Here is a 16,769-nt window from a genome sequence, read left to right as displayed (position 1 = left end):
AAACACAAAGACCTACCTTAATGTTTTTGTATGATGATGTCACTTGGAAGATTTGAGGTAAAGCAGAAATCCTAGTAGAATAAAGCCAGATAAACTGAAGGTAGCCAAAAATTCAGATAAATGATTTGAACAAGATGATTTTGAGTTGAGGGATGATTTCAGAAGGGATGATTTTCAGTGTACAAAGGAAAAGGCAATTCATTAGAAAGCAGGGATTATACAGCTTTCAGATACTTCCTTAAAATTAGTTGAGGGACTGCCAGGAATAAATGATCAAGAATCAAGTGGAAGAAAACAAATCAGCTCAGATTCAAGCCTAAAAAAGAACAGAGGTCTTGGTTTAGAAACACAATTCATCTGGATAATGGAATAAAGCTGTGTTATGCGTTTTGAAGATCAGAAAAATGCATTTGGCAGGTTACTGGCAAAGTCGATTGTCTGTATGACCAAAGTACATAGTGAAACAAACGTTTTTAGTTAAAAGTTGAACTTTTCCAAGCTTTAAATAAGAATCTGTTGCCAATTGTGTTAGTAATGGAGATGATGGCCAGATAGGTTTATGAGAACTGACTTGTGGTCTTTGGTATGTTGATAAATCCTATACTGATGGCACTAGATGGAATGGAAGCAAAAGTCCTCACAGTGAATGTTCAATAGAATAAACTGGAGACGTCAAAATTGTTTTGAAGAGAGAAAAATTGCTTCACTTAGGGGACAAGCTGAAATTGAATGATGGTACGAAGAGATAAAATATACATGGAATAACTCCTAGTCTCACTTTTATGTTCAACTTTCAAGAACAAACTGGGCAAACCAAAATAATATTTGCTGTACTGACTGAAGTTATTGTTTTATGTGAGTGGAACAGCATTGCATTGCATTGCAACATGTGCTTCAGCATGCTTTTCATAAGATACAATATAATGACTTGCTTCCCTGCCTTTGAAGTCATATGCCAGAATGTTCCTTTATGTCAGCTGGATGAGAAATGTATATGTTTAGTGGACTGGTAAAGAAGGGTCAAAACATGGACAAGACTTTGATTCTTAAGATCACTGTCTTTTCTATAGCATTGTTATGCTTTTTTTGTAATGGAGACTGAGGCATGAATTTAGACTTACACATTCACTATACTTTGCAAATTGGAGACTGATCTGCACCCTATGAGTAAATAAATATATTTATTTATTTTTTTTATTTAAAACTCTTTCCATTAGTTTGCCTCCTACTATTATTGTATCGACTCTAGAGCATCAGAAAATAGTTTGCTTTATTTTAAATTTAATTAGATGATTTATATGAATTAAAAACAGTTAATTCCTAAAAGACCTAACGTTTGCCATCAGCTAATCTAGAGAAAGTTAATTGCTGCTTAACCCATTCTGCACCAATGTGTACAGTATGCCATGACTCCTTAATTCTTACAGCTTCTTTCAAAACTTTTTAAATTCTTTTTAAAAGCTTTTTGGAAATACAGATAAAAAACTACTGTTTGTGCCACTTTTATCAAACAATTTATTTACTCTCCTATAGAACTGTAGCACATTACCCATGTTGTTTAAACCCAAGTTTATATTCACACAACACTGAAACAACCAAACCACACTGCTGTTTCTGCTGTATAACAACTTACACATACATATAGTAACAGTCAAGTTTTAGAACAGCCCCATTTTTCCAATTTTCTTTAAATTTGTGAAATTTAATTGCGCATTGTACCCTGAAAATAATAAATTAACAACTGCAGATAAAAGATAATGTAATTGTTTTGTATAACAACATGAAATCTCATTTTTTGACTCTTCAAAGTAGTCATCTTTTACAGATGCAACATCTGAGCACAGTCATGGCATTCCTTCTACAATGGAAATCAAATATTGTTCAAAAAGTTATTCCTAACACTGTCTCAAAAATTACCACAAAATGTACTGTGCTTGTAGATTGTTTTCACCCTTCTGTTCAGTTCATCCCAATGTAGCTTGATTGGGCTTAAAGTCTGGAGTCTGTGTTGGCCTTTCAGTAATGTGAAGCCTACTGTCTTGCTCCTTTAAAGTATTTCTGGCAGTGCAAACTACTGTGGTAGTCATTTTGGTTTAAGGTGCCGGTCACTGTGTACAAGTTGCCAACTCTGGATCCAGTAAAAGAGGCCCAGACCATTATGCCTCTTTTTGCATGATTGACAATTGATGTCATATATTGAGGGACCATCATTTTTGCTTACATGATAGCGTACAAAACCCTGTCAGATAAACTGGAGGTTTCAGATTTTGGTTCATTGGTCCATAAGACCATAAGACTTCAGTAGTCCACTGGTATTGGTTCCTGGCTCAGGCAAGTCTCACTCTCTCTCTCTCTTATTTTGCAGTGTTAGCAATGGCTTTCTTACTGCTACTTCACCTGTCAAACCTATGGCTCAAAGTCTTCTCTTCACAGTTGATAGTGAAACTTGCTTACTTTGACCACAGTTAAGCTGTTGACTTTTGAGGTGCCTGTTCACTTTTAGAAACTTGTCTTCAGATTCTTTTGTGGCTTTGGGTCAGCCAGACCTGTTCCTGTGAGTTTTCTCCACTTTCAAAAGTTCCTTTTGATGGTATAGGAAAATGTACTTATTTACACCTTGGCTTTCTTCATAATTTTCTCTACACTTTTTAAGGGTTATAAAGGTGTGTCTGTCTTGCTTTATTGATTGCCTTTTTCTTACCATCATCATAGCAATATGCAGTGTAGTGTTGTCAAAATAATGCTTCAGAGAGAGTTTTAAACTGAGATTTGTTTGCATTGACTTTTAAGGCTTAATTAACTTCCACTGCTTCAGAAAAGCTGTAATTTGATAAGTGATACATTTTTCCATGAAAAAGGCCTTTTTTATAACTCTGAAAGCTATCATATTTTGGTAACCTTAACTTTGTTTTGAACCTGCTAAGCTTTGTACTATTTCAGGTTATTCACCTGACTTGAACTACTTAAACTTCAATTAAAAACTGGAAAAATAGATAGATACTTTATTAATCCCAAGGGGAAATTCACATAATCCAGCAGCAGTATACTGATACAAAGAAACAATATTAAATTAAATAGTAATAAAAATGCATGTAAAAGCAGACAATAACTCTGAGTAATGTTAGCATTTACTCCCCCGGGTGGAATTGAAGAGTCACATAGTGTGGGGGAGGAACGATCTCCTTAGTCTGTCAGTGGAGCAGGACAGTGACAAAAGTCTGTCACTGAAGCTACTCCTCTGCCTGGAGATGACATTGTTCAGTGGATGCAGTGGATTATTTATGATTGACAGGAGTTTGCTTAGTGCCCGTCGCTCTGCTACAGATGTTAAACTGTCCAACTTTAATCCTACAATGGAGCCTGCCTTCTTAACAAGTTTGTCCAGGCGTGAGGCGTCTTTCATCTTTATGCTGCCACCCCAGCACACCACCGCGTAGAAGAGGGCACTCGCCACAACCGTCTGGTAGAACATCTGCAGCATCTTACTGCAGATGTTGAAGGATGCCAACCTTCTCAGAAAGTATAGTCTGCTTTGACCTTTCTTACATAGAGCATCAGTATTGGCAGTCCAGTCCAATTTGTCATCCAGCTGCACTCCCAGATATTTAAAGGTCTGCACCCTCTACACATAGTCACCTCTGATGATCACAGGGTCCATGAGGGGCCTAGGCCTCCTAAAATCCACCACCAGCTCCCTGGTCTTGCTGGTGTTAAGGTGTAAGTGGTTTGAATCGCACCATTTAACAAAGTCTTTGATTAACTTTCTGTACTCCTCCTCCTGCCCACTCCTGATGCAGCCCACAATAGCAGTGTCATCAGCGAACTTTTGCACGTGGCAGGACTCTGAGTCATATTGGAAGTCTGATGTATATAGATTGAACAGGACCGGAGAAAGTACAGTTCCCTGCGGCGCCCCTGTATTGCTGCACACAATGTCAGACCTGCAGTTCCCAAGACGCACATATTGAGGTCTGTCTGTAAGATAGTTCACAATCCATGCCACCAAGTGTGAGTCTACTCCCATCTCAGTCAGTATATCCCTAAGAAGCAGAGGTTGGATGGTGTTGAAGGCGCTAGAGAAGTCCAAAAACATAATTCTTACAGCACCACTGCCTCTGTCCAGGTGGGAGAGGGATCGATGAAGCATATAGATGATGGCATCCTCCGCTCCCACCTTCTCCTGGTATGCGAGCTGCAGAGGGTCGAGGGCGTGGCAGACCTGTGGCCTCAGGTGGTGAAGCAGCAGCCGCTCCATGGTCTTCATCAGATGTGACGTCAGAGCAACAGGCCAGAAGTCATTCAGCTTCACTAGGACGTGATACCTTTGGGACAGGAGTGATACAAGATGTTTTCCAAAGCCTTGGGACTCTCCCCTGTTCCAGGCTCAGGTTGAAGATGCGCTGTAGAGGACTCCCCAGTTCCAACGCACAGGCCTTCAGCAATCGTGGCAATACACCATCTGGACCCACTGCTTTGCTGGCACAAAGTCTTTTCAGCTCTCTGCTCACATGGGCTGCTGTAATTGTGGGTGGGGATGTCTCACCTATGCTGGTATCAGCAGAGGGATGGTTGGAGGATGCAGTACTCCGAGGTGAGAGTGGGTTACTGTGATCAAACATATTAAAGAAGTTGTTCATTTGGTTTGCTCTCTCCACGTCTGTCTCGATGGCGGCACCCCGCTTCGAGCTGCAGCCAGTGATAATCTTCATCCCATATCACACTTCCTTCATGCTGTTGTTCTGCAACTTCTGCTCCAGCTTTCTCCTGTACTGCTCTTTCGCCGCCCTGAGCTGGACTCAGGAATCAAGGTGTTTTAAAACTTTTCACCATTAGTGTTCTTTATTTATGTAATGCATGTGGGTTTATATATAATATATACTAGGGGGCTCTGCCCCCGCTTGCTTCACTCGCCCACCCCCGGGTTTGGTTTACCGGATAAACAATTTAAAGAGATTGGTATTTTCATGTGAATTGTTACATATGCATTATTTTCACTTTTACTTTAAAATTTTTGCAAAAACAATACTTGTCCTTTATTTCTGGCCCCGGGCTTGTTTAAATCTCTTTCTTGCAGGACGCGTAACACTGCTCGCGTTGTGAAGGGTGGGGAGCAGCAAAACGCATGCTATGGAGATGCCGTCGGATCATCTCCTGTCTTGTTGCTGCTTGCTGGTGAACTGCCTGCTCTGCTTGTTGCACTGGGCGTCGATCATTTAAAAGCCTGTACAGCAGCTGTCCTTTTGCCACTTTGTGTATCTGCCACTCGCATTGTGAATCGGGGGGTGGGTGCTTAACGCACTCTAAGGAGAAGCGGTCAGATCATCTGCTGGCTGCTGGCGAGATGTGTGTCGATTATTTAAAAGCCTGTACAGCAGCAGTCCTTTTGCCCCTTCATCTCTGCCGCTCGCGTTGTGAAGGTGGGGTTGGAGGTTGGAGGGGCTGAACGCACGCTAAGGAGGCCCGTTCGGATCATCTGTTGGCTTGCTGCTGCTGGCGAGCTGTGTGTTCTGCTTGTCGTTGTTTTAAGAGCTGGGAGCACATGAAGTGTGCCTGCCAAAAGAATTACAACAACTGCTAGATTAGATGTCCGTGAACTTGTTTTAAATGTTGTCTCACTGCCTTGTCTTGCATGATGTTTAAGTGTTTCTCGTGGGACATCAAATTGTCTTCCGATAAGATCATGTCTCGCCTCCCTAGATCCCTCTCCCTCCAAAAATTTTTTTTATAATATTTTTATATATATATAGTATGCACACACACACCCACACAAAAACTGTATAAATTATAAACTGCCTTTCTGCCTTGTGTAACCCTACATATACATTAAAAGCTACCCTTCAAAGTGCTAAGGTTAAACTTTCTGATTAAATTTTGAAGTAACTGATATGGAATGTTCAAAACTTACCACTGTGTCATAATCATCCATCTTCCAAACCCACTTTATTCTGAACAGGGTCTCAAGGAAGCTGCAGCCAACCCCAGCAAGCATAGGGGGCAAGGGAGTAAAAAAAGCAAATGTTATTAATTAATAGAAGTCTTCATTGTTTTTGGAATTTCTTAATGTTTATAATATGGTTTTCCATTTTTCACTTTATTATTGATCTTGAACCATACAGGTAGTCCTTGTATTGTCCTTATACCATTTACTGAGGTGAATCCCATATCAGGCCTAACTACTTCTGCTAACCTTATGTTCATTCCTTTGTGTTGGTACCCAGTAAAAAAAATGTCATAAAAAGGCTAATTCTGCAATGGCAAAAACATGTCACCTACTCAGAACATGACTTAGAAAAATGTCATAGATCTCTTAAAAAAATTTTGAGCAGTCTTCTTGCAATGACCTTTCACTCAGTTTGCTTATATTAGTTCATTGGTCTATATTAATCATTTAAGCATTTTTCCATATGCTGTTTTTTGAATTGCTAAAGCATGTATAATATTTTTAGAAAAGATACAAGTAATTACAAGTGTGCATGCATTGTGGACTCAGTCTACAAGATTTATTTATTTATACTGTATTGTTTGTATAATTATTACAAGTATTTGTTTGTACATGAATTTGAAAGACAAAAATGTTTATAAATAGCCATATCATTTTTGTTGAATGAAAATAACATCAGATATTGAGTAGTGTTTTTAGAGAAATTAACACATTTTAATTTTACTATTATATGTGACAATTTTTTGTGGGAAAAAAAATGACAAAACATGCTTTGGGGTGATTATGCACATATTGCTTTATAACATTCATATTGCCTGTGGCTGGTAGCATGTTATTCTGAGTAAAGATTTTCTAAATCTAGTTTTTATGTTGTGCATAATGGCTCATGTTCCAATCTAGAGTGCCCTTTTTATCTTACAAATTGAAGCCAGTACAAAAACGTATATGATGCAATCAGCTGAAGTCCCGTTGTTTTTTTTTTTTTTTTCAAAAACATGCATAACAAGTAACACATAACCAGATAGGTGGTGCAATATTCAAAACACACAGTAGGGCTGGGCAAGCCCCAATATGTTCTTGCTCATTTGAACAGCATAGTAAAACCTTCTAAAACTGCTCTTTAATAACTAAGGCACATTGTAAGAGTTATTTAAGGTGCCAGAGTGTAAACTAATTTGCACTTTCAGCATCAACTCATTCTCTCTAATAAATACCTGCTTAGGCTACTAAACTTATATATATATATATATATATATATATATATATATATATATATATATATATATATATATATATATATATATATATATATATATATATATATATATATATATATATATATAACTGTGAACCTGCAACACTATTTGCAATAATAAAAAAAAGCACTATAAAAGGAATACTTATCTTTACCACATGTGGTTCATGCTCATTATCTCTGTTGAATTTTTATTAATGTACAACAATGAATTAGATGAAAAATTGCGAATTTTCCTGCAATATAAAATATTTAAAATAAACTATATAAAATCAAAGGTTTCTTGTCTCATACTGCTGCCCTATTTCCTTATTTTCAGGTTCTGAAAGAATTGGAGATGGCACATTCTGAAGCAGAGCTGCTTAGGAAGCAGTTGGCAAGTGAAAGAGTTTCTTTGAAAAATCTTGAAATCTTACTGACATCTAATAAAGAGAAGGAGCTTGATAATCAGGTGTACAGTAAGGAAAAGCAGTCTGAGATTGACATCCTACGGGAGAATCTTATAAAGGCAGAGAGCAAAATGTAAGTCATAACAAAGGCATTTTTCTCAAACCTAACTTTACAAGTCTTCCTGAAGACTTCCAGGGATCTAATTACTACTGTTTGTCAATTGTACTAGGGTGTTGTACCCTGTTAGCCATTAATGAGAAGCAAAATGACATCTTTTATTGGCTAACTAAAAAGATTACAATATGCAAGCTTTCGAGGCAACTGAGGCCCCTTCTTTAGGCAGCCATACTTCTATCACCCACACTTCTTGGTACTTAATTCAAACCTACATTAAACAGCACTTGTCCCTTTTCTCACAATTTTAAGGAAAGTTCCCTCAGTCACAGCAATTTGCTGCTGGTGTCAATCAGTCATCACTTTATATAACATCATTACCAGCATTTGGCATGACATAGTTTACATGCAAACTAGATTAATATATCCTTTCTATTATGAACACCATTCTATGACGGTATAGTATACTGTATTTTATGCAGTGTGAGTTTAGACATGTTAAATGAATTGTTCAGAGTGGCACAGTGAAACAAAGACAGGAATTGAACTGGCAACCTTGTGTTGTAATCCACAGTCACTAGGTCACAGTGCCGAAGTACTAAATAATCAGACTGATAACTTGTACATAGAATACTTTTTTAAAATTCCTTAACAGAAAATACTAAATATGTTAATAATACTAATAGCCATTGAAAGTATGTGACGTTATATAAGGAAAACAATAGAAATTATTTTGAAAAAGAAGTTGAGTATACGATTAGTTATAAGGGCTGTTAGTTGTGAAATTGTATTTGGACAATATGAAAACAATTTTAGATGCCTTTCAAAGGTTCATTCTGCCCTAAATTGTAGAGAATGAAATTCAATAGGATGATCAAATGATATGTCAATAACTAACTACAACTTAAGGACAGTATGGTTGAAACACAGTGGAGCCATTATGCTTTTATTTGCACTTAGCTGTTTTTTGTGTTAATTTCCGTTCTGTATTTTTAGAAAGTAATGGAGGAGCAACAAAAAATAACCTAAAGACAGAAAAACATTCTTTAACACAATCACTTCAAATTGGGTTGTAAGCAAATGAGAAACAGATTGTTTAATACAAACAGGAATAAAATTACTTTTTCAAAAATCACAATAGTCAGAAAATAAAATTACTCCACCATCCATTTTCAAAGTAATTTATTTCAACATAGGTTCAATGGAACTGAAATCTGTCCCAATACCATCATACCCAAGTGTGGACAGGGCACATTCACTTACATCAACATTCACTCCCTCCAGAGTCTGCAGTTAAAAATGACACCAAGATTTCTTGCATCAGAAGAAAGTCTGATGATCACTGTCAAGAGTGACTGAAAAGGAGCTATTGTTATTAAGTTGCGCTTTAGTGCCAGTTTGCAGGAGTTCAGTTTTGTTGCAATTTAATTTTACGAGTTCAGCTCCATTCAGGTTTTAATTTCACTGAGGCAAGTTATGAGCTGAGAAAACTCTGAAGTTGCAATTTTAGAATTTGAAATAGAGTTGAGTGTCATCTGCATAAAATTGATAACCCAGTCCATAGCTGTAAATAATATGGCCAAGGGGAAGCATATAAATACAGAAGAGAAGAGGGCAGAGGACAGAGCCCTGAGAAACTCCTTGTGTGACTGGTGCTGAGCTGGATCTGTTGTTGCCCAGACTAACAAACTCTTGCCTATCAGTCAGATAGGACTTGAACCACTGGAAGGCAGTGCCAGAGATACCCAGCATGTTCTCCATTCTGGACAGTGGATGCAGAAAGCCACAAAAATCAAGTTCTGGGCAATCAATGAATTTCTAATACTATAGAAAAATACCCCTTTAAAGATTAATTCTTGCTTAGTCAATGCATTCCAACCTCTATTTCCTTCAAAAGCTGTATTGGTCGGTATTGCCTTGAGTTGCCTTCACAATTTTGCCAGTCAATCATGGAAAACCAGAAAAGGAAAGCTGTTGACCATATTTTGGTGTAGGCCACACTTACCCTGTCCTCTGAACTGGTCTTGTGAGCAGTGTTGGGGAATGTTACTTTTACTCATTGCTTTCCAAAAAAGGTAACTAAAGGTGTTATATAGTTACTTACAGTATTGTACAATGTAATGTGTTACAGTGTTGTTTCATTTGCATTTCTTTTTCATCTTTGCTGTGGAATAACTGCACATTTCACTGGCCAACATTTGTTATTAAATCTTAAGCCCTTATGTAAACCATTATTAAACCCGACCAGAAATCCAGCCAAATTTGATAATTTTATTGTTTTATAAATATGTTTACTTCATGTGCATTGAAGTAAATGACATCCATCCCTTTTTTCCATGGGGGTTGGTGGCAGGGTTGGCACTCCAGCCACTGTGAAAAAGCTCACACTGTTCTAGTGTTGGTGCTGAGGTGTCACCTGCTGCACTCAGGTCCCCATCCAGGTTGTTTGTCGTGAGGTGGGTGCAGCAACGCACGCCCAACCTCTCACTCTTTCCTTTTTTTCCATCCCCTTTGCGAGCCCTTGAAGATATGAGCTATGAACACTAGCTGCTGAGGCTCCTAATCACACTGTTTCAAAATATTTATAGCAAAGATAGTAGCTGAATGAAAACTACATTCACACTTTATTGATAAGTGTTTGTTTGTTTCAGGATTGCATGCACCACGATCTTTTATGCTTGGCAGTGTGGTTGCACTGAAAAGGACCAGCATACTGTCCACCATGTTTGCTTCTTGCATTACACCCAGTGCTGCTGCTGACATGGACACTGGCTCCCCATGACCCTAAACTGAGCTGATTAAATTTACCCTTCAGCACATACACGATTAAATATATGCATATTACTTTTGTTCAGTTCTTTTCAGTTTACTACACACAACACATGTGCTTAATTTCTTCCTCACTAGCTGCCTTTAGACAGCCAGACCATGAATGTGTACCATGTTCCACCAACTGCAGCATGCAAAGGCCTTGTGAAAAAAGACTACTGTACTACTTTTTTTTGGAATGGTGGAATAAGCTTCTGTAGTGTTGCATGTCTTTTTTGAGTAAAACAGCTATTTTTAGTTAAATAAAATACGTTTGCTTGTTACTTTAAAAAGTGTTCAGAATATGTATACACTTTACTTTCAACATGTTACCCTCAACACTGTTTATAAGAGTACCACCTGTTCCCCAAACTGAAGGGCTACCTCAGCTACAGAAATAACATTGTACAAACAATTTGTGTGTCATAGGAATGCTTTGTGAACATTACATTAAAGTCTATTAGTCTTTCTGAGGATTATTCTGAAAAATTAAAGCTTGTTTGTCTTTATTTGTGTTTCTCTTAATAAATGAAGATCTCAATTTTGATCATCTGCCATATTTAGACTGAGAGCCTGAACCTGTAAAACTGAATGGGAGGCTGATCTAATTGCGTACAATATTACACAATTCCATCTGCATATGCACTAACAAATCTATCATTAAACGTGTCTTTGACTAGAGAGGAAACCAACCCTCTGTTTACATATTCACTTAAAATTTCAGCAGTCTCTTTATTTATAAAAAAACATGTAATCTCTATAATGAAAAGGAATTCTTGCTTGTGGTGAAATGAATGATAAAAGTAGTTAATGGTAAAACAAACCAGGTGTGATCAGCACCAGGTCATCCTAGTTTAGTATAAATGAAATATGTACAATGTCTAACAACATGTTGTTTCTTTAAAATACTCAAGAGTAAAAAATAGAAATGTTGCTATTATTTTCATGAAGTATTCTCTTTAATTGTCATTTTTAAGTGCAAGCCAAAGCCGTGAAGTGACTCAAGCAAAAACAAAAGCTGCACAACTAGAAGTAGAGCTAGATATGACCAAGCGGCAATTATCAACAGAGCAATTTGAAAGGCAAGTGTACGTCAGTTCTTTTGCTCCTAAAGCTATATCCTTATTATCATGGAAGTGTGTTTTTAGTTTGATTAATAATAAACATTTGTAATAGCATAATTTATTATGTTGTCCTTTAGAGAGCAAGCCATACTGGAACTTCGACGTCATGGACTGACTTCCACATTGCTCACCACTTCTACCCCATCCAGAAGATCACTGAGCCCCAGGTCATCCAGGTCACCGGAGCGTTCCCAATGGAGATCTCAGGGTCTAGAAAACCAGTTTGACAGGTGAAAAGATGTTGCTTGACCTTTGCAGTCTGAAGTGACCACTTTCTGTTGCAAATGAAAATAAAACTAAAATAAATGTAAATTTAAAAGGAATGCTCATTAATTCAGCAAATGTTGCCCTAAATGATCAGGGTTCTTTTGCAGTCTGGTCATGAGATATGCTAGGATTTTCAGTGAATTTACATTTTGATCATAAAAATGTTTTTGGTTTAAAAAAATAATTAAAAAATTATGTATAAAATTAATTTCTTTGACAATTCAGCTCAATATCTTATTTACCTTGATATACTGCAAATGTATACACAAAAAATCAACTAGATTAAAAAGTTTTGTTGCATTTTACAGTAGTAAAGTAGCTTTTACATAAAACAACTGTGTCTAGACCAATTAAATTCAAATAATGAGGCATATTCAGAGATCTTTAGTAGAGCTACTGAGAGAACTTATAAACTTTTATATAAACATTTTTGAAATTTCCTACTCTGGTTTATTTATCTTTTTGTATTGGTCAAAAATAGAATTCTTTTTCAAGTCTGTTGTTTAAATAAAAGAAAGTCTGGATTGAAAAAAAACTAACTATTGACCTAACTATTGTAATGACATAAAAAGATAATAAAAAAATGGCCTTACTCCCTTTTTACTGTCCAAGAACACCCACCAACCACTCTGACAAACCGCACATGTGCCGCTCCCCAAAACAGCCTAACCCTACAAGCATAGTTAATTGAATACAGTAACATAATGTGAACCTAAACATTTACATAAGCATAGTAAGAAACATAATAAAATGATAGTTCCTGGGTTAACATGGATAACAGTTAACTTATGGTTGAGGCTAAAATGGACAACTACCACAATGTTGTAGTGTAAATAGTAAGTTATCTATACACCTATGCTAGTCTTACAAAATGGAACTTCAGTTCTGACACTGTACCTACACAGACTAACAAGGCTTAAGGTTTCTTTATTTAGTCATGTTTACACAACAAAACATGAAATTTGTCTTCTCAGTTGCATCTAATAACAGACAGAATTAAATAAAATACAGACAAAAACAAACAAGAAAGATTAAGGTAAAGCAGTTAGATAATACATATTTACAACAAAAAAGAAAAAAAAAAGGTTATGAGATATATATCAAAACCTTAATCATTATCTCCGATATTTCTTATTGAAAAGTCGTATGGCTGTAGGAAGAAAGGAGTTTTTGGAGCAATTTGTTTGGGTTTTCAAAGCGACTGTTCTTCCCGATTTACTGAACTTTAGTTCTACATGTAGTGGATGACTGTCATCAGTTGAGACTAAGAGGACCAAAGAATTAAACACATGGCTACTTGTTTTGTAACCAAGCAAATTAGATATAAACAAAGGAAGAACTTCAGGAGATGGAACTCATAGTGCAGCAGCAGCTTTTGCCTTCCACACTACCATATTGGTGACCCTCCTTTTCCTGTGTGGTTCTCTCTCTTGTTGTATGGCATACCCAGTTAAACATATTAATATATACTGAACTAATCAATTGATTAATTCAGTTATTTCCTCAACTCACAATTTCTAAATCAAGTTTCCATTAGGCCAGAGATGTTCCCAGCAGTATTAGGTGTTGGTAGGGGGAGACCAGTCTATTTCAAGAGACACTCTTGCACAGCTCCATGCAGGGTTAATTTGAATTCACCAATTAACCAAACCTGCATACCTTTAGGATAAAAGAGGATTATCACACAGTCTCACGGAGAATGTGCAGACTCCACTCACATTGAGACAGTATGCTAAATCTCATTCAGATATCTGGAACCACAGCCTAGAAGCAGCCATAATCACTGCATCACCAAGCTGTGAGGAACTTTTGTTATTTAATAACTATGTTGTTATGTGTGTCCTGTGGGTCACTAAGATGCTGCAGTCTTGGCTAGAACATGAAGACATGTGATATCATCACAATTGCTTTTTAAAAGATGCAGATGGTGAGAGACATTTATTATTTTGGCAACAACAACAACAGTTTATTTCTACTATAGACCAAAATCACACAAGGAATGCCTCAATGGGATTTAACAGGCCTTGTGTTTTTTTTTTGTTTCTGATTAGGACATTGCTTTGAAATTACTACCAAGTTTAATGTTGCTATTTGGCTGTGGATCTCAATTATAAGTCTGCCAAACCTTTGCTTGTCTGATGTTCAAGACCCTTAAAATATAAAATAACAACATCTCAGCCACTCCTCAAGTGACCTGCAGAAGGACACTACAAGAAAATTCTTGTTGGTCACAACTCATGCTGCTTCATTGAAACACTATATGTTTAATATATTTACTGCTGATCTTCATTTAATATTTTGTTACTAATTATCAGTGTGTAACAGAAATTTGATCCAGAAATGACCAGTGATTGGTTTTGATTCATATATTTTGTTTAACCAGCCAGATAAATACCAAAACACTACTGCTTAGCAGCTTGGGCAGAAACTTGCATGACTTGTGCTTTTGGGATCACAGACAGTAGATTATACTGATGTGAGGTTCATTGAAGTTGGAAAAATGTCTTTACTCTTAAGTAAACCCACCTTTACATATTGTATCTTTTTTTGTCTTTCAGAACTGGATCATTTAGAGACCTCTAGGATTGCTATACAACTCTTAACTGTTCACATAACATAACTGTAACATAATCTCAGCTTTGCCAATTTATGAAGACACTGGAGTTAAAACCTGTTGCAGGATCATTGTTGACTGTGCTACTAAGAAAACTACTTTCTGCTACTGATAAAGTGTCTCTTAAACTCATTAAAAATATCAAGACATGCTTTAACTGGGCATTGCAACTGAGCTAAGAAAAGAAAGACTGATGCAAGGATCAGCCTTCGTGGCCCTGGGGTGACTAAAGTGATTTAGTGCCAGGTATGCAATAGAACTTATCACTGAGTGGTTAGGGTAAAAAATGCCACTGAAAAAACAAGCCACTGTGAGGTTTCCACTATTCATATGCACATATTAAAAAAGCAGAATCCATACTCGCACACATTTATATATGTGAGTATACAGTATATGTGTATACAGTATATCTATAATAAAAGTGAAAGGCTGTTTTACCAAAATGCAGTATTTGTTGCAACAGAACTACAAGTAGAACAAGCATAATTGTTAAGTTTTACTTCGTCTTTCCTGTAATCCAGTTGAACTGTGCACGGTTTAATTTGTTTGAACGTGTGCTATAAACAGAAAACAGCCAGTGTACAGGTTGTGATTTCTGTAGATGATGAATTGGCACTACCGTAGAAGGACATGATATATATGATTTCTAGATTAAATGGAAACCTCACTGACATAACAACTCTTCACATGAATAATCAGGTCGCTATGTTTGAAGTTATTTTGCAAATCTTTAGATAACTAAAATTATTTTTTTGTACATTACCTTACAATAAAGTTACAAATTTAATCTGATGACATCAGAATTTTGAAGAGTATATGCTCGCATATCTTTAAAAGCTGATACTCAGGTTTTCACAGGGATTCAGTCTGAGTCCTTTACCTTTGGTGCAGTATAATGGGATTTACTGTGAAATCATTTTATGAATTTGTGTGTGTCTTTTTATTAAATTATGCTGGAAAATCTTTTTATATGCTAAAAGAAAAATACATTTTGTGGGGTTGCATTATTTATGTTTATTTTTTTTACAGACTCCATTTGTCATAATCCAATTAAAATGATGGAAAACAATGTAGCTTAGTATGCCTTACTAGGATTAGAATTACACAGAAACAATACAGTATTCATGTGTAGTTTTGCTTATTTCCCAATAATAGTTACTAATAATGTTTACTAAAAATCTGCATTATTGCAAAGTCAGTTGTGCTTTATTTGAATTGAAAATTAATGCCATAGACTATTACCTATTCATTTTTATACACGTTTATAAATACTGTACAATAAATTGTGTGTTAATTGTTTGTGGATTGTGCATTTATTTTAATCAAATTCAACTTTTACATTTAAAAATCCATGTACAGTACAGGCCAAAAGTTTGGACACCCCTCCTCATTCAATGTGTTTTCTTTATTTTCATGACCATTTATATTGGTAGATTCTCACTGAAGGCATCAAAACTATGAATGAACACATGTGGAGTTATGTACTTAAGAAAAAAAGGTGAAATAACTGAAAACATGTTTTATATTCTAGTTTCTTCAAAACAGCCACCCTTTGCTCTGATTACTGCTTTGCACACTCTTGGCATTCTCTCGATGAGCTTCAACAGGTAGTCACCTGAAATGGTTTTCACTTCACAGGTGTGCCTTATCAGGGTTATTTAGTGGAATTTCTTGCTTTATCAATGGGGTTGGGACCAGCAGTTGTGTTGTGCAGAAGTCAGGTTAGTTGGACGATCATTTATTTTTCAACAGGACAATGACCCCAAACACACCTCCAGGCTGTGTAAGGGCTATTTGACCAAGAAGGAGAGTGATGGAGTGCTGTAAATGGTCATGAAAGTAAAGAAAACACATTGAATGAGGAGGAGTGTCCAAACTTTTGGACTGTACTGTATACATTTTGAGTAACTGAAATGTTAATATTTTGCAGTTTTTGCCTGTGTTTAGAAACTAACAATTCGATTTTACTATTTGAGTGTGCTTGCACACTTGCACACACAACATACTGTAAATATAAGTCAGAGGATATAAACTAATGGATCAAACACACATTAACTTCAGATCTTGATTATCACAAATAATTCTTCTATCCATTTTCTGAACCTGCTTTTTCTAGTCAAGATTTGCAGGGTGACACCTCCAATCCCATTAGGCGCAGGTCAGAAATAGGTCTTTACAAGGCCCACATATGTGCACCAGGCGCATAATGAACTTAATACTCATATTATTTAGACATGAGAGGAAAACCACACTTAC

General features: G+C 36.5%; 1 protein-coding gene across 3 annotated transcripts in view; it reads left to right on the top strand.

Moving 5' to 3' along the window:
* tsga10 (testis specific, 10) overlaps positions 1 to 15,811 on the top strand; it is an 80,115-nt gene extending 64,304 nt beyond the window's left edge. For 2 of the 3 annotated variants that reach the window (XM_039743925.1, XM_039743927.1), the window contains 4 exons: positions 7,516 to 7,718; positions 11,486 to 11,596; positions 11,710 to 11,862; positions 14,458 to 15,811. In XM_039743925.1, the coding sequence (XP_039599859.1) occupies positions 7,516 to 7,718; positions 11,486 to 11,596; positions 11,710 to 11,862; positions 14,458 to 14,482 (492 nt within the window). In that variant the 3' untranslated portion in view covers positions 14,483 to 15,811. The remainder of the gene's footprint in view (positions 1 to 7,515; positions 7,719 to 11,485; positions 11,597 to 11,709; positions 11,863 to 14,457) is intronic. The other variant, XM_039743926.1, reaches the window with a different exon arrangement.
* Positions 15,812 to 16,769: the final 958 nt, after the last annotated feature.

This window comes from Polypterus senegalus, chromosome 2 (genome assembly GCF_016835505.1).
Source record: "Polypterus senegalus isolate Bchr_013 chromosome 2, ASM1683550v1, whole genome shotgun sequence".
Taxonomy (NCBI): domain Eukaryota; kingdom Metazoa; phylum Chordata; class Cladistia; order Polypteriformes; family Polypteridae; genus Polypterus; species Polypterus senegalus.
This window is presented reverse-complemented; position numbering and strand designations above follow the sequence as displayed.